General features: G+C 47.4%; 1 protein-coding gene across 22 annotated transcripts in view; it reads right to left on the reverse strand.

The window, feature by feature from the left end:
* Positions 1–18,126, reverse strand: part of LOC119460956 (dystrophin) — a 392,574-nt gene that overhangs the window by 228,226 nt on the left and 146,222 nt on the right. For 20 of the 22 annotated variants that reach the window (XM_049672005.1, XM_049672006.1, XM_049671994.1 and 17 more), the window contains exon 15: positions 10,598–10,678. The exons of the other annotated variants lie outside the window; for them this stretch is intronic. In XM_049672005.1, coding sequence (XP_049527962.1) covers positions 10,598–10,678 — 81 coding nt within the window. The remainder of the gene's footprint in view (positions 1–10,597; positions 10,679–18,126) is intronic. 22 annotated transcript variants of the gene reach the window in all.

Here is an 18,126-nt window from a genome sequence, read left to right on the forward strand (position 1 = left end):
ATTAGCAAAGAGAAAGGAGCACAAAGAAATTATACATTGTTAGCGGGTAAACATGAAAGAACAAGTATCTAACAATGTAAATATTATTAGTCAGCTTCACTCGTAACTCAAGAGACGGAAAGCTATGACACTTAGCAACAACTATGACAATATATAGTGGCTGTTTGTTTAGCACATGCCGGCAGCGCGGTAAAGCCATCGGTACATACCGATCTAAAATGGCTTAAGCGTCACAATACAACGAAAATTGACCACACCTAAAAGGCCTCTCTTGGACCGTCTCGAACAGACCATCTTTTTTTTTTTTTTTCATACGGACTGCATTGGCTTTGCTTATAGCCTGTGAACTTTAATTGTTAACTTGTGGCTTACGTGCTCTCGAGTGCATTTCTATCGGTGTGGCTTTGTTTTTCTCGGGCGTTCCTCTTTTGCACGATGTAGCAGAGGAGCAGCCGACATCTCCTTACATACATTTATTTAAAAAATAATAATAAGGAAAGATAAAGCAGTGCGCTTCTGGGTGCGGCCGCGTTGCTGGATCAAGAGTGACGCTGTTTCTCAGCACGCGCTGCGTAACGAAGAAGCCACCGACACTTGCTCGTCTCGACTCCAACGATAACAGCAGGAGCTGTGCACGGTCAACTGTCCACACACGACGATTACAGGCTGCCTTCATATCGCAGCCTTGCGATAGTGAAGCCGTATAGGGCATCACTGACAAGCTGGAGTCAACCCCAAAAAATATTGGAGGACACTTAAGCTTCGCCTTTTAGAGTAGAACGCGATAGCGTTATCGGGATCCGTTCGCATTGCATCGTTCGCATACGGCAAGTAGGCTTCATTCACTGCAACACTGAACGTGGGAAAGCCAGCTTACAAAGACCAAGCTTACACCGATCCCCTTAAAGTCGGCTTCACTTTTAAACTGAAATGCATTGCTGGAAAGACGTTTTTCCAGGGGCAATATAAGTGGTCTTATGTTAAAATGTGAACGCCCTAGCACCTTTTTTTTATTATTTTATTAATTGTTTGCTATTGCCCCGACGCACGCAGGTCTGGTAGAAATGCTGGAAAAGGGGTTTGTGTTTGGAGTTTCCTCGTAGCAGAATTAGGTTTTCTCGTACATTCAAATTACAATCCTACGGCAAATCCACCGCCGAATGGTAAAGTCGTACTTTCCCATTTTTCTGAAGAATTTCATTGTGAGACATTTAATCTTTGGTTCACCAAAACCTTGCACCACGTGGAAAGCCTGCGCGATCGATGTGGTTGTATGAGTTTCTCCGCCACCCGCGATCACACACCGGTTGTCGACGCCGGAGTTTCTGCGACACGGGGCCCTAAACTCTATCGCGTTAAAAAGAAGTGTTACACTGCCTGTTTCACTGTGCAGACCTGCCAACCCCACACTGCAACAAGTACTACAGAAGATGCCAAAAAATACTACAATTGCATAGAAAAATACTAAAATGTCGTTTTATTTCTCAGAAACTCGCTTAGCTGAATAAAATACATAACAAACATATCACACAAGAGGCACACAAGGTTCTTACATCTTGGAAGTGGAGGGCTGGGCTAGTACAGAGGCCGTTGCGGCCTTGGCCTTCCTCAGAAAGTCTTTATCAAAGACCTGCTCATGGAACTTCCCCGACTGGGCGCATCTTGCAACAAGCAACTGCTCCACTGTCTTTTTTGACATAGAGGCACGGAACTGTGTGTGCGCCTTTTTTACCTTGCTGAAAACTCTTTCACACTCTGCATTACTATGCGGGAGTGTCAAGACCCCCAACATAACTTTAGAAAGTTTAGCATACTTCACAGTACCATCCACTTCTCGAAGATCGGAGACCACACGCCACTGCTCGTCAATCCGCTCCTGCTTAGTTACTTCAGCGGGTAGTTCTTCCAACTGAAGACGGCCAAACTCGGCCTGAATGTCGTCCAAAGCAGAATTCATACCTTGCTCCTCTTGAACTGTAATATAATAATATTATGGGGTTTTACGTGCCAAAACCAGTTCTGATTATGAGGCACGCCGTAGTGGGGGACTCCGGAAATTTGGACCACCTGGGGTTCTTTAACGTGCACTTAAAACTAAGTACACGGGTGTTTTCGCATTTCGCCCCCATCGAAATGCGGCCGCCGTGGCCGGGATTCGATCCCGCGACCTCGTGCTCAGCAGCCCAACACCATAGCCACTGAGCAACCACGGCGGGTCCTCTTGAACTGGTACAAGCACTGGGAAGCGGTTGATTAGGTACTTGATATCAGCAAACCTGGCGTGTTCAATAGAAGCAAGCCTCGCCCCTTCTGCACTCTTCAACAGTTCACACTTCAATTGAAATTTGAAGATCATGTACTCTGTTGCTGTTACGAAGAACCTTCTGATACGAGTAAAAAACTCTTCCTTCGCTTCTTTCTTCAGGCTTTGCAAGCTCTCCGTGGCCTGACTGCCAATTACTAGGTCTTCATCATCTCTTTGGTTGGCGGAAGACATGTAGTCAATGTTGGTCAGCACATCAGTTCTTTTGATAACTGAAGGTTGACAAACCGCAACATCAGCTCTCTTAGCAGGTTGCTAAGCACTTCTCGGAGCAGATGTACTTGAGGGGCTCCAGACTGCAGGAATACGTTCGCCTTTTCAAACTCGGGAATTACCGACAGCAAGAAGTCACAATATGCCCTGTTGACCTCTGACGAAAGGAACATGAATAGTCTTTCTTCTCTGTTCAAGATCTTGCCATGTGGGCGGTTTTGGACTCGCTTGGAAGAAGCTGTATCCAACACAGGAGCACTGGTGTCCAGTCGTGGTCTTTTGTTCTGATGACTGCTCTCTGTTTTCTTTTTCTGAGGGTCAGTCCTGAGGTCACATGGTTTCATGGGTAGCTTCAAGACCGGTCCAGATGGCTTTACTTCACCGTGGAAGAAGCTAAGCAGTGGCTGCCACTGCTCCACAAACCATTTCAGGCTCCTGCCGAGGGACAGCCACCTAGTGCTGACATGCTTCAACATCTTTTTGGCCTCTACATCGTGGAGAGACTGGAAAGCTTTCAGCTTGTCCTTCCTTTTCGAGCTTTTCTCAAGGTAGTAAAAAACATCAACTAATACCTCATCGACATTCACTGGAAGACATTCTGAGCCTTTCTGTGCCGCCAGATTGATCAAATGGCAACAACATCCTACGATGGCGATGTTCTCATGACTTTCTTTAAGCACAGCAGCAACTCCATTCTTCGTTCCAATCATGACTGGCGCGTTATCACACGCCATACCGATGCAGTTCTGGAGGGGTATGTTCTTGCTCTTTAGCGTGTCCACAACAAGCGCACCAATGTTTCGTCCCGTGGAGTCGCCTTCGAGAGCAGGCATCGCGAGCAAGGCTGTGCGAACAGTCCTGTCACAGAACGTCACCACGATGGGATAAAGTTTTGCATCCTTGCTGGCGTCATTGCTCCCGTCAGTGGCGACCGAGAACGGTGTGTGCTTAATTTAGGTGGCTTATCACCTCGTCGATCGCATTGTCGGCCATTTCCTTCACAATTGCAGTGGTCTTTGTTGCACAGGCGTAGTTTTTGGCTTCCTTCGAATCGGGGAACATTTTCCTAAAGAGGTCTCCAGCATGATCAGCAGCTGTGAACGGCACGTTGTGTTCGATCAGGAACGCAGTAAAAAGGCACTCCGCTCGAGTTGTAGCATCGAGATCCGCTCTGCTGAAGTACCCTCCAAGTTTCACGTTGGAGTCCACTAGTTTCGCCGAGTCTTTGTGTTTCTTCGTATTAAGATGAAGCACGATGTCCCGGCGACCAGCGTGCGCTATGTTCACGTCACAGCAGCACAAACTACAAAATGCGTAGCGTTCACCTTTACGCGACCTCTTCATAAATGGAAAGTCAGTCGAATAACTGGCGATAATCACTTGGAAGTATTTCTTCTCAGACATCTTGTGAGCAGCTTGCAGTGGATCATGCGTTACAGATCCGGCAAAAAAAAAAAAAAAAAAAAAGAACGTACACAACGCACCACACGAAGCCCACGGGACAACAAAGAAAAGCAAGCACATTTGCGCGAAGTCAACGGTCTTCGGCTTTGGCTCAAGCCGGATACAAGCCGATACAGTGTTGCCAGCATGGCCTCGCGACATGGCGAGACGCAGCCAGTAGATTTTATTGTGCGGGCCGACGTTCATTTTGCAAAATTTTCGGCACGAAACGTGAATAATCGTAAAAATATAGCTGTCATTACGGTACTCGTAATAATGTACTGAAAATCGGGCACTTTACGATAAAATCGTAAAACTTGGCAGGTCTGACTGTGCATGCGTTTAGAAGCAGCAGACGCACTCTTTGTCGAAATAGCGTCTTCTCGTCCGCTAAACGTTGCAAACGCACACCGAAGCAAGTGCGTCGCGCTCTAGGCAATTGTGACGGGAGCTGTATGTATACGTACGACGCAGACACCAAAAATAGACTAAACGCGCGTTTCGTGGAACACAGCATGCGAACAATTCACGTCACGATTAACACGGCTACGGTCAGGTGCAAAAGACTAAGACATACCTGGAGGCTAATAGAGGAACGAAAGAGAACTCGCGATGCGTGACCTTTTTCAGTATCAACGGCACCGTCTGTTTTCTCTCTTCCCAACAAACGAATTTCCGTAACGGCCAAGATTTAGTGAGGATTATAGAAAACAGCCGCTCGGTATTTAACTCGCCAGCTAGCGGATAACTCCTGTTAATTCACACGCAATAAACGAAAACATAAGGGCCAGTGAAAGTACTACATCAACGCATGCGCTGAAACCAACAGGCGCTTCCCCCGTCAAAGAGGCCGACCTATCAAAATTACTTCCGAGATGTTTATTGTCCCATAACTACACAGTGCATTTATGAAGGGCACTGCAGAGGAAGACCCGGGATTATAATTGACCATTTGGTGTTGTTTAACGAGCTCTCCCCAGAGAACGGTACTTTGTTTTTACATTCCTACCCTATCAGAATACAACCGCCTAAATCGGGACTCGAACACGTGACCTCGTGCTGAGCAGCGCCACGCCATAGCGAGGGAACTACCGCGGTGAGTGCTTACTACGATTATGGCTGGCGTTTCTCGAGCAATATAACCACGCTATCTCGAAAAGTGTTTCATCCTTTGACAGCAACGTACATAAACACACATAGATGTCCCGGCGAAAAAAAAAAAAAAAAAAAAAGAGCAAGACACATTTATCGTCATGCTTGAGCGGCGGTCGCGCCCAGTTATAGCAATCGAAAAAAATCAAACACACGAAAGTTTCCAAGAGGCAGCGCATGATAAGTTCACTTGATGGTAGACAACAATAATTTAAACTTCGTCTTAACAACACCCTGCCGCTTATCTTTGTGTCATGCAGCAATAGTGCCAGGACTGCCTAAAGCATTCCCGCAGATTTCTTCTTCTTTTTTTATGCATTTTAAGTGTACATACTCTTTTTTTTTTAACTGAGTAAAATGTCCTGACTATCTTCCTTCACCTCTCCTTAAAGCGAATTTCGTTTGCAAAGTCCTCTCGAACGAAGAACCGCACACGATTTTAATTTTAATTTATTTTTATATAAAAGCCGACGAAAGCAATCACCACTACACGAGTAAGCAAACAGCGACTACGTCGCGGCTCTCACAAAATGTCCCCGGGGGGACACAAAGCAAAAGAGCGAAGCGACGTTAGATATCGTTTTACCAACACCGTTCTCCGCTCGGTAAAAAACGCTCAAAACAGAACAAAAGAAACAAATAGCTTTCAAAGCAGATATACATAAACAACTCGGACACCTCCCCCTTCTCCCTCATGAGTACGTGCACGAACATGTCCGCACACACATATCACACCATGTGCGCTCGACGTAACCGCGCGGGCACGGACATAACACACGCAAACACCGCGCGCAAACAATATAGAACAACCAAACGCGCTCGTAAGAGTAGCAGCCCACAAACGGAGACAGCCCACGGAGGCACGGCAACAACACGACACGAGCACAAATTGACGCGCGCTCGCACAAAACGACAAAACGCACGGGATATGCGAACCGCAAGAGACGACAAAAAATAAAGAAATCCTGCGAAACAAAGCACAAACATTTCACAAATGAAGAAAAGAAAAACAAACGTCGCGCGAAGATACAGCAAAGCGCTAGATGAGTGTGCCTCGGGTCAGCACCAAAGGAGAAGAGCCCGCGAGACGTGACTACAAATCGCGCGGCGGTCGCAATTTGGCTAAAGCGAGCGCATAGGGCGGGTGGCAGGAGGGAGGGCAAGAGGCACGGGCACGTCAATGGCGCTGCCCCGCCAGCAGCGACACTTTCCTGCCCTTCACTGCGCGAGCTGCCAGCTTTGCCCACGACGCCGAGGCGCGTCGCGCTCGCCCAGAGAGGAAGTGGGGACACTCGCACAAAATGTCCCTTCCACAAAGACGCGTGCGTCCGTGCGCTCCGTCTCCACCAGATTGTATACGGCCCTCTAAGCGATTACGGAAGAAAGCGGCAAACGCGACGGTCAATTCATAAGCAGGAAATGCCGCTGAACTACAGTAACGACCTGGCACTTTGTACGAGAGACGCATTGGAGTTAAATTATTCGTGCACTTCTTTCTAGGGCCTCCGCAGGAGCAAGCTCTGAAATTCCTTTGAATAGATGATCTCTCCCGATTTTGTTGTTTTTATTTTCTGGAGACGTTGCCCTATATACGATCTCCTCGGAAAGAAAGTTTCGCAGTTGAAGAAAGAGAGAGAGAGAGAGAGATTCCTATAAAGAAGAAAAGTGCAATAACTGTCTCACGTATGGTGGACACGTCAACGGAAGAAATATTCGCAGACGGAGAAGTTAAGGCAGAGATATTAAGCAGAAGGAAGGCTCGGTTAGCTACCCTACTCTCCTGAGGAAGTGAAAAGCGTGAAGCAGGAAACGGACGGATAAGAAGTGCACGTTGTACGCATTCAGAGTGATTGATTAATTCATTGATTGAATGGTTTGTTTATTTATTTATTTATTTATTTATTTATTTATTTATTTATTTATTTATTTATTTATTTATTTATTTATTTATTTATTTATTTTAATGGCACAAGGGCCAGTTTTCTGGTCAAAAAGCGCCAACGCACTCAGAGTGACTGCGCCGGTCTAGTGGTGGTTCCAGGTTTAAAGTCTGTACCAGGACGATTTTTTCACCTGTCGAAGGTTTTTATCCCGAGGAAAGCGGCACAACTCTCCTCTGCAGTTTCAAAATATATTCTACATGGTAGGTGTCAGCTTTTTTTTCCATTCAGCCGATGACATTCGTACAGCCCGAACGTTCACATGACAAACAATCACAAGATGAGAAAAACTGAGCAGTACTTACTGCAAAGCGAAGTAGTCAGCGATAAATGCGGAAGCAATGTCCTCGTCCTTACAGCGAAAAAAAAATTTGCAGAACGCTTAAGCTTCGCCTTTAAGAGTGGAACGCGCGATAGCATTGAAACATCCTTGGCTGCTTATCATGGCTTTCTTCTCGTATATTCAAATTACAATCCGACGCTATCACGTCTCTAGGTTGCGGTTAGTCGTACTTTTCGCTTTTTTCTGACGGATTTTCCACTGAGTAATTCAATTTTTGTTCACTAACACCTTGCGCCACGCGAAGGGCCTGCCCGGTTGGGGTGGTTCGGGATGACGTGGTTCGGCACGATTACTCCCGCCAACGACGCCAACGCCGAATTTTCTGCGGCACGAGGCCCTTAACGCCATCGCGTTAATAACGTCCGCTCCTCAATTGCACATGCCAGCGGCATATCCGACGGGTGTTTGCTCCCGGCTGGCAGCTCATGTATGCTTCCGCTCCGAACAGGTGCGTTACACGCGCGCTCAATGCGACCTGCCGCGCTTCCGCCGCGGGGCCACGCGAGGCCCCGCGGCCTCGCGTGGCCACGTGACTCGCTGCTGCTCGTCCCTCCGTTCTCAGCCTCAAGCAGCGATTGTGCGGCCCCCCCGCGCGCGCGGGCCATTATTTATGACCAAGAGCGCAGAATTCACGAAGGAACGAACGGAAACCGGGTCGAAGCGAAACAGCCAGAAAACGGACCGCGCACGCCGCCCCCACTATACGACATCGCTGGACAGAGAGGACAGCGGGGGGCAAAGGCAGGGGACAATGTAGCGTCCTGTGCCGAGCTAAAATCATACAGCATTGTCGAAGCTATATAAATGGCGTCAGCTGGTCATCGTTGACAGATTTCACGGTGTTGTCGGCAGCGAAATATTTCGGAGCTTGAACTTCAGGTAACAGGCGCAAAATACAGTATTAAGATGACAGTAGACAAACACGGCGATGTGTTAATTTACTCTCGTCTTGGTCCTGTTTCTTGCGCGTTATTGTTACCTTCAAGAAGGAGAGAGAGAAAGCAAGGAGAGGAAAGGCAGGGAGGTCAACCAGAAGAGCGTCCGGTTTGCTACCCTACACTAGGGGTAAGGGAAAGGGGGAGTTCCGAAATGTACCAGCCATCCCAATTCAACACGTTTATGCAGGTAAAAAAAAATTCATTATTTCTGACTGGCCAATGGCTGTACCAATGGCTTGCAAGTGAAACCGCGGAAGCTACGCTTTAACGCCGCTCACAACACTGCTGGACAAAAAAAGAAAAAAGCGTCTTGATTACACAAAGGCGTATCCGAACGCAGTGCAAGATGGCCTTCCAACGTGACGAAGCAAGCTATTTGCTATACCAATTTAACTATCGTGATATGCCAGCGCACGGACGCAAGCCAATCGCCAACAACATGTTACGTAACGTACTGCGCAAATGCGGCCACTGATGAGATGGCACCAGCTTTCGAAAAAAAAACGAAAAAACTGCAGTTATTTAGTACAAGCGAGGAAACGCTTTTTGTTCGCTTTGCACTTTTAGAAGAAAAAGATTTGCAAAAAGAAAGACGGCGAACGGATAACATGAAATACCAAAGCAAAACGAAACGTTTCGCGTAACAGTGCCAGACAGCCAAACGAGGTCGCACTGCACGGGTAACAGAAAACGGACAGCCACTTCGCACAATTGATTTCGGCCACCACCCAGGTCAGATCGCGGCGTATAGCTTCAACGTTTCGCGGGGAAGCAGGAGGACAGAGAGAAAGAAAGGCAATAATATTTCACGCAGGAACAACGAGCAACAGCGTGTGGAAAGTGCGACACGGTTAAGCACGCGCGAGCCATGTTTACATCGTCAAGGAGAGAAGAAAAAACAAACTATGAACCAGAACACACCCTACTTCTACTTTTCGCAATTTGCCGCAAAAAAGACTGTTCTCGCTTAAAAGGGAACTTTAACCCGGGGTCAACTGCGGTTTCCTCGTTCAAACACACGTAAGACGCATATATGCTGTGTGTAGGCAACCGCCGATGCAACAAGAGCAAAACTGATTGCGCATAGCATTTAAAAAAAAATTATGTGACTGACGGCCGCAGAATTTCGGTTCGCGCTCTCGAAAGTTCTTAGAAAGTTGAACGAAATCACGGGATCTTCGAGCAAGAATGAAGTGCCAAGTCTGTAACTCCTTAACTCCGTAACAAAACAAAAGCCCACACAGTCGTCACCACGGCACTAAGAAAAAAAGCTAGTGTGCCAACCGTAGGCAGCGTTATCATCAAAGATGATAACTTTCTTCGGATGTTTTTTTTTTTTTATCAACGTTTTTGATAAGCCGTTCATAAAGATGCTCAACACCAAGCACATTTATGTCAAAGCAAGATGAAATTATAGATTCTCTACACGAAATGATACATTGGCTTAAATATTTCATTTTATTTTCGGATAAACGATTCCGCTCACTTGAGTTTCTTTTGAGAAGGTGCCTTACTCGACGTCGTTGGCAATTTACCTCGCCACCCTGACAACGCTGCGATTCGGATCAAGATTGAATTGCCCTCTGCTATCCGTCAAATCAATTTCTTTTAGGTCGGAGGGGCCTTCCGTAAAGTGCCTACAAGCGACGGCAGCTGACCGAATTTCGTGACACACGCAGCATAGCTTCGGCGTTTCGTTCTCTCGATCAAATATTTGGGTAGGAGACCATACGAAGGAGGCAATAGTCGCACTGTGTGGAAAATAACAAAGAAAAGAGGAGAGGCCTTCCTACGTCTCCTATCAATTATTACAACTCCAGTGACTAAGGGGGGCGTTGCGAAAGTTGTGTCGTGTGCGCTGAAGCTTTCAAAAAAACAAAGAAAAAAAAAACATGTACGCTGCGACGGCCACAGCCGAATGCAAATACTGCAAGGCGACGCGCGACGAACAGACCGTACGAAGAAATGCCAAGAACCACGACACAGATGCCTCCCTTAACAAGGAATTCCTCGTGGTTTGAAATGCAGCGGGTGAAATTGGGTGAACGCTTGTAATAGATACGCAGCTTCAGAAAGAGCGACGGTCCCGCCAAGCCAACAAAAAGCGTGCCAGGCTTCCATTATGCACAATACAGGAAGACGAAACGAGGCACAATCGAGTACGAACCGAGGACCAAACAGAAGTGAGAGAGAAAGAGAGGGAAAAACGTGAAGCGCACCTGTAACGTCGACAAAGAGAACTTACCAGCAGGGCGTAGCGAACGCAATTTCGAAGTCTTCTGTGCTCGTCCTCGGACGAGATTTCGTGTCCGTCCAGAAAAGCTTTCTGTACGCGGAAGCCAACAGCCCAGTGGGCGAAAGAGAGAGAGAGAGCAGGAGGGAGGGAGAAAAAAAAGGTAGTTTAAGGGGAAAACGTAAAAACTCCAGAGGCGACACAGAGCAGATTTTGCTTCTCTTTCAAACCCGGTGCGCACTCCACAAAGGCTTGACAGCGTAATCTAATCTCCTGTTGGTACAACGGGGCAACTCGGCGCTGCTTGAACGATAGGCTACCTCGAAGCGCTTTTGGTGTGGCACGGCCTCGCAAGTGCTGAAAATGTGCGCACTTAAAGATTAGCGGCAGCCGCACACCGTCACAGCACCGTCTGTCGCCGTTAAGCGGCCAAGAAAGGAGCGTCCACGCCTGGCCCGTTACAATAGGCTCCCAACAGGGCTCACTAAGCTCTCAGCGTTTACGGCTATAGCGCGATTATATCCCCAGCGCATTCCGCTTGCGAGGCTTCACATACAAGCAAATAGATTAGGCAAGCTATCTGCACGCACCGTTGATACTTCTAACACGGCGTTGTTGAAAACGCAAGCTATAGGGGCAAGGTGCGGGAAAAAATGCAGGTTAGCATTTTGGGAAAATGCTAACCTAACCTAACCTAACTTAAATTAACACGAAAGTTACAGCTATAGTTTCCAAGCATATCGGCCTTCACTTGCACGTGCACTTACGTTAAGTCGCACACGAAATGGGCATTACGTTAAGCTTACTCCATCGGCAAGAAAATACCCTGGCAGTGGAGGACGCTGAGTACCAACAGGCGCGCGTTTACGTAAGTCGTGAAGGCTATGGATAAGAGAACAAGCGTTAATACAACCTCAGCAGCTACACCAGGCGCTGAGTCGAGATACCCAAAATAATGAACGCACAAAATAGACAATCAAGAAAAAAAAAAGATGATGTCATGCCGGAAGACAAACATATTTTTGAAACGAATGCACACCAGAAATAAAGTCTTTTACACAAAACGCACGTAAGATGCACAACGAAAAGATTGCGAAAAATTGAACGCAACAAGAAAAAATAAAGACAAAAGACGAAGGACGAAAACGATAGTCTTATCACATGCTGCTCAGTGCTGTAATTTATCCTGTTCTGAACTATAGTGTACGTAACAGGTAATCACCGCCTAGTCCAAACGAAGGTGTCGCCGTAGGAATCACGAGAATATGGAACAACACTAAAGAGTGAAGGTCCCGGACGATACATTCTTGTCGGGATCTGAGCTCGTGTTCGCACCAATTAAAATGCAACAATCAATATGCCTTCATTACGCCGAGCCTACACAAGCTGCGCGACACCTGAAACTATACCCATGTACGAAAGATCTAGAAGAACCACCGTATGAACAGTTTGACTATGTTCTTTTCTCTTTTCTCTCTCTTCTCTCTCTCTCTCTCTCTCTCTAATATAAGGTGTGGTCACAGAGTGCTCCACCCTGAACGCCGGCTTTGGAAACAAACTGACCTTTAATCACATCGTTACGGGCGGGAAACGATGTTTACTTTAAGAGGCCGTGAAGTTTTCGGTTCGTTTGGTTTGGTTTGGTGCCTATAGGCATGGCTCAACCCACTACGGGAGATCAGCCATGAATAGGGCGGCAGCAGTTGCAGATGTAGATGTGGATCCTTGTGATATACCAACTGCAACACTGTATACTGGGCATCGCTCTTTTCGCCATCACTCTGCCGTTTCTGCCGTTGCTTCACCAGCCTCGACGTGATGTAACAATATTTTGCTTCAACAGTGTACACTGACCATAGCCGCGAGAACAAGACCAACCATCGGTCTAAAGGCAAGCGTGCTTATCCTCGGCACTACTACTACTGAAAGCCGAACGAAGCCAGAAGGGTGGTAACGACGCCAGTAACGGAAAGTACCGGTTCAACCATGGCCGTACACTGATGTTCACTGCTACCATTGTGCAGATATGCGGGAGTATATTGAACGCAAACGCAGCAAAATGTTCGCCCTCCCGCGATGAACGCGCTCAAAGTCCGAAATCAGCCGTAAGCTTCAACCAGAGGCGCGTTCAGGCGGAGCACCAATCAACATATTCGCGAAACTCTGTCAAAATCGATGAGTCAGATTAAACGCGTTTCTCCTAATTTATGCCGTATAGTTTCTTCTTTTTCTCTTTTTTTTTGTCAGTCTTTCATGGCTAGGAAAGAAAACGTACTACAGGAGGATTCAACCAAGGACGAAAAAGCCATTCGTTTTATTACGTACAAATCCTGGCGAATAAGCATGAATGTATCGAAGCAACGCTCTTCTAAACCTCCAGGGTCCGGGATGTTCGGACCCAAATCAAGAAAACCGGAGCGAAATAACGGAATCGACACGAACGAGGGAAAAGAAGGCGAGACTGAATAGTGAGAAAGACGAACGGCGTATCCGGTGTGTTTCTCTGCAAGGTACATTTGTTTCAATCAATCCTCGTTTCTTCTTCGCAAGCAGCAGTGCTCACCTCCAATACACACGACGAAGGGCGTGAATCGGCGATGAACGAAGGAGCCGAATATCGCTTCTTCGCTCCCGTTTCACTAAAACTGTGCAAGGCTGCGGGATCTGAAACGCACTGCAGCTTTAGCACGCTATACCCCAATCGTGTCGTACTTTAGAAACATTCAGCGTTGTGGGCGCTAGAGTCCGCGTAAGCTAAACACAAATCATACGCACGTAACGAGTTCTAACCGCGCATCTCGGCAAAAAAGAAAGAGGTTTAACTCTTGGAAGCCTAGTTATCACGAGCGAAATGTCTGTTTGGCTTGGTTTTGCAAAGGCTATGCACAAAGTGTTTTATTAATGCACGCTTCCGCGCTTGGTAAGCTTCTCTATAACGCGCTAACCTGGCCTCCCTTTGCTTCGGTGTTTCAGCAGCAACTTTGCCTTTGCTTGAGATTTCGCTGCCTGCCGTCTAGCTATATCTACTGGATGACTGGATTCAGCCTTTCGCTTGCGCTGAAGCGCACCCACAGACGGCCCAGCCGCGCGCCATCCATGGCGAGACTGAGCGACCAAGCGCTGGCTAAGCAGCCGTTAAACCCTCGCCTAGTCACGTGGTACCGCAGCGGCGAGGCTCCGAGCGAGCGCAGCTGCGACGCCTCTCCGCAGCGGATCACGTGGCGTGACGTCACACCTACCACACTTGCGCTCCGGTGGTTCGCGCTACGACGGCTCGCGCTCTGGCGACTCAAGGTCACTGCGACGCTATGAATGACCTTGCAAGACATGGCGTAATAGAGCTCTCACTCTAAAACAGCGGTTTACAAATGGCCGGCGCCCGTGAGGTGACGAATCAAGAATGCTCACATTACAACACGGTAGACGCCGGCCATCGAGCTCACTCCTAGCCTAGTGGAAAGCGGGTTTGTCACTTCAGCCAATCACTGGCCAGCGTCACCTGTAAGTTCCATAACGCCGCAGAGATATAAAAATTTTATATTTTCCACATGAACCCTCACCACTTCTCACCATCGTCCATCCCAGTACTTTCACTCCACTTCCCATCTTCCCCAGTGCAGAGTAACAGACTAGAGCGCACTAGCTCAGGCCGACCTCTCTGGTTTTCCTATCAATAAAATATCTCTCTATAAATAAGTGGAATGAAGTAGCCGGAGGCTCATGCTTTCAACCTGTTCAGTTGGACTCCATTAAGTTCTACTACCTGCACCAGCATGTGTTTCCTGACTGCGGACCCTGTTGGCACGATCTCTAGCTTCCAATACGCTGAACCGTATTAGTGAAAAGCAGTATGGACGGCGAGAGAGACAAATTAAAGGGGAAAAAATCACACAAGAATGAACGTGCGCAAGGAAACTGGGAAGAAACTACATGACCGTGTTTACTTCCGCTGATCTAAGAAGCTCCCGGGTGAAAAAAAAAAATTTGAAAGAAAAGTACGTTCTACAAGGATGAAGACACCAGTGCCACCGGCACTTCGTGCTCCATAAGAAATGAAGCACAGAGGCGGGACGGAGTCAAGAGTAAACTTCCATCGATCATGTTCGCGCCGGACAGCTAACGCGCGCGCGTCATTTTCATGAATGAACGGGGGTAAAAAAAAAAGAGCGAAGTCTGTCACGGGCGCGTTTAATATGTTGTTCGAGAAACGAAGGAATATCGCGATAAAGGAAGCTACGCAAGTCGGAGCCCTTCGAAGTGTCTATTCATTACAAGATGAATGAATAATGTGGAGGAAACACATAACTCAGTGCACTCTGTGAATGAAGGCTTTCGGCAGAGGCGCCATTCCGGAGAAAGCACTTACGGAGGCTTTCTTTTCTTGTTCATAATAATAATTCCAGCTAATATCGGTCGCGTATACAACATAAACAAAAAATCCCAGATAAATAGAAACGTGAATGAAGGGAACCTACGGCAAGGCTCGAGGATTCGTAAATACTTTACATATACGCTCGTAGAAGAACAAACTAGCGTACGACACGATCTCCATGTATATTCGGGGCGTGAATAACAATACTTCTAAGATAAAATAATTTTCCCGACGTGAGGTGGTCCCTCTCCGAGACTGAAAACCTTGTATAGGAAACTCTTTTCGAAGCCGTACGAGAGAAAAAAAAAATAAGAAAAATAAAGCGAAATAAAATAAAGTGAGATGGAGAGTGCTGAAGAGGGAGGCGACGAGAAAATGTGTTAGCTCATATAGCAAGAACACGGTTAGGCGTCCTTATTAAGGGTTCATGGTGTTTGGCACGTTTTCGCAGCAGTTCGACGGGTATAACGAAAAACCGAGCACCTTCGCCATGACGTGAGTGTAAGAGACATCCGTTCGCTTAGGCGTCTTTCTCCTTGCTTTCTTTTATCTATATATATATCTATATATATAATATATATATTATATATATATATATATATATATATATATATATATATTATATATTCGTAGCACGGCGTGCGGATTCGATGGCTCGCGAACTGAGAACAACACTGTTATGGGCAGCACAGTCCAAGGCGTAAGAATAAGAGGAGCAGAAACGGTAACAATGGAAAAAGCGAGCTAGCTATATAGCCTCACTATACACACAAGCAAGGTGCCATGCGGGCGCGGACATATCCGCAGGCGGTGAGATCAACGGCGTGCGGAAGGAAGCGCGGAAAGGAGCCCATCGACCGACCGACTTCGCGGGGCGATACCGGTACGACGTAGCCTGCGGCACCGGCATACAGGGACGACGTGGTTCGGAGCTGCGCTGCTCGAGAGAAAAGGATTACACTCGGCAAAGACGAAGGAAGAAGTAAGTGCGGTAAGAACACGTGGAGGCGAAAAGAGTGGCTACAGTGCGATTCTGCGCATGGAAGCTAAGGGAACCGCCGACACGTCCCTTCTGCAAACAGGTATACGCTTCATATATCGACCACATCGAGCATGTGCTTACGGGAAAACCTTATAACCTCCTCAGACCATTTGTCCCCCCACAGGGACATTGGTTCACAGGCGAAGAAAACTACAACGGCTGTTCCAGCGGAGAGAACCAATGTCCCTCTAGGAGGACAAGGTCTGTGGCGCCATCTACCTTGAGCTCGGCGAAATTTCTCTTTCCCGCTCGGAAAAAACATGGCGGCAATCAGCGCCAGCACGTTTTATGCGAGACGGCCAGGTAAGTCGCTTTATCGTTGGTCTTAACGCTTTTCATTTTAAAAAATTGCAACGGAGTGCAAAGGTTTAATGCCTGGAGAGCACATTGACACCGTTTAGAGAAAACCATTGACTTTATTGGGACCTTCGCAGCTTACTAAGTTTAGTGTCCTCGCACAGGGACATTGGGTTCATGTGCGTGTTATATTGAAGTCAGATGGCCGACTAGCACATTCTTTTTTATGAAAGTTTACCAGTGGGAATTTAAGTCTAACTTCCCGTTGCTTTGTAATTTCAGGCTTATCCACCAAGAAGGCAGACGAAGTATGCAATCAATTTGCGACGGAAAACTTCCGATATTTCGGACTCCGAGAATGAAGACGATGTTGACGACGTGAATGCCGCGTATGATTCCGACACTGAGGAGTAGGCTGGTTCATCTTCTGATAGTGACGACGGACGGCTCCAGCGGCGTAGGAATTTCGCAAAGGCGTCCTCTGTGGAAGGCAGCCAATTCTTCACCAGCAAACAATGTGCCTGTTCTCGAGACGGGGTGTGTTTTTTCGGAAGCTAGATTGGAGTTCTCGCCTGCCGACTACTACAAGCAGTACGTAGATGACAACATGCTCGAAAAATGGCCGAGAGAAAACAAACCAGAGAATTCTGAGAGAGCGTGGAATCATATCTAAAATCAGTGGTCAGGGAAGTCAAACAGTTTCGGGGTTGTTCCATGCTGATGGGAGTGATTGGCTATCCAAGAATACGATTTTTTGGAAGAAGGGCCTGGCTGTTAGCTCAGTAGCCGACAACCATGCCACGGGATCGTTTCTTCTTACTGCGATCTAACCGTGCTGCCAACTTGACGATGACATCAGTGATGACGACAAGAAGAGCGAGAGACTTTGGAAGGTTGCGCCTTTCGTTGAGATGGTGCGAAAGGGCTGCTTGGGCTTGGAAAGACCCAACTGCTTCTGTGTGGATGAACAAGTCATCCCATTTTCAGGGCGCTGTCCTATGAAGCAGTATATCCCTAACAAACCAAATCCTGTGGGCCTGAAAAACTTTGTTCTCGCAGGAAAGGACGGGTTGATTTATGATTATGCAATTTACAAAGGCAAAGAGACGTTTCCAGACTTTGGCCTTGGCATATCGGGCAACTCAGTCTTGAAGCTGGTTGAGACAGTGCCTGCATGCTCCACGCTTTACTGTGACCGTTGGTTTTCTTCGGTCGGTTTGATGGATGAGCTCATGAAGAAGGGCATTTTTGGCACCGGCACTCTGATGAAGAACAGAATGCCAAAAGAGGCCCATTTCACAAATGACAAGGATTTGTTGAAGAAATCTCGGGCACTTCGGACGCAGCCGACTGCGCACAAGACAGCACGCTTGCTTGCACAAAATGGGTCGACAAAAAGCCCATTGTGATGCTGTCGGCTGCCTTTGGAGTGGAGCCTGAAGATAAGTGCAAAAGATGGTGCAAGAAAGACAAGAAGTTTCTGGATGTCCCGCGCCCATCCGTCATCAGAAACTACAATGCAAATATGGGTGGTGTTGACTTGCTGCAGAATGCTCTCCTGTATGCTCAAAGGGAGCCGCACAAACAGTTGGACCTGCGTACAATTCTTCACAGGTCTGATCTTGCTTGCGTAAACAGCTGGCTTCAGTACAGAGCAGACAAGAAGGCAGAGGGCGTCCAAAGAAAAAACTTCTGGAGTACCTTGATTTCAAGCTTTGCGTGGCGCGAAGCATTGATATGGCCGAAGGTGATCGCAACTCGTCAAGAAGACCAGACCAAGATGCCTCAGAATCCCCACCAAGAAATTTTCCGCAAAACACCGCTCTGCCA

The sequence above is a fragment of the Dermacentor silvarum genome, chromosome 8 (assembly GCF_013339745.2).
Source record: "Dermacentor silvarum isolate Dsil-2018 chromosome 8, BIME_Dsil_1.4, whole genome shotgun sequence".
NCBI lineage: Eukaryota > Metazoa > Arthropoda > Arachnida > Ixodida > Ixodidae > Dermacentor > Dermacentor silvarum.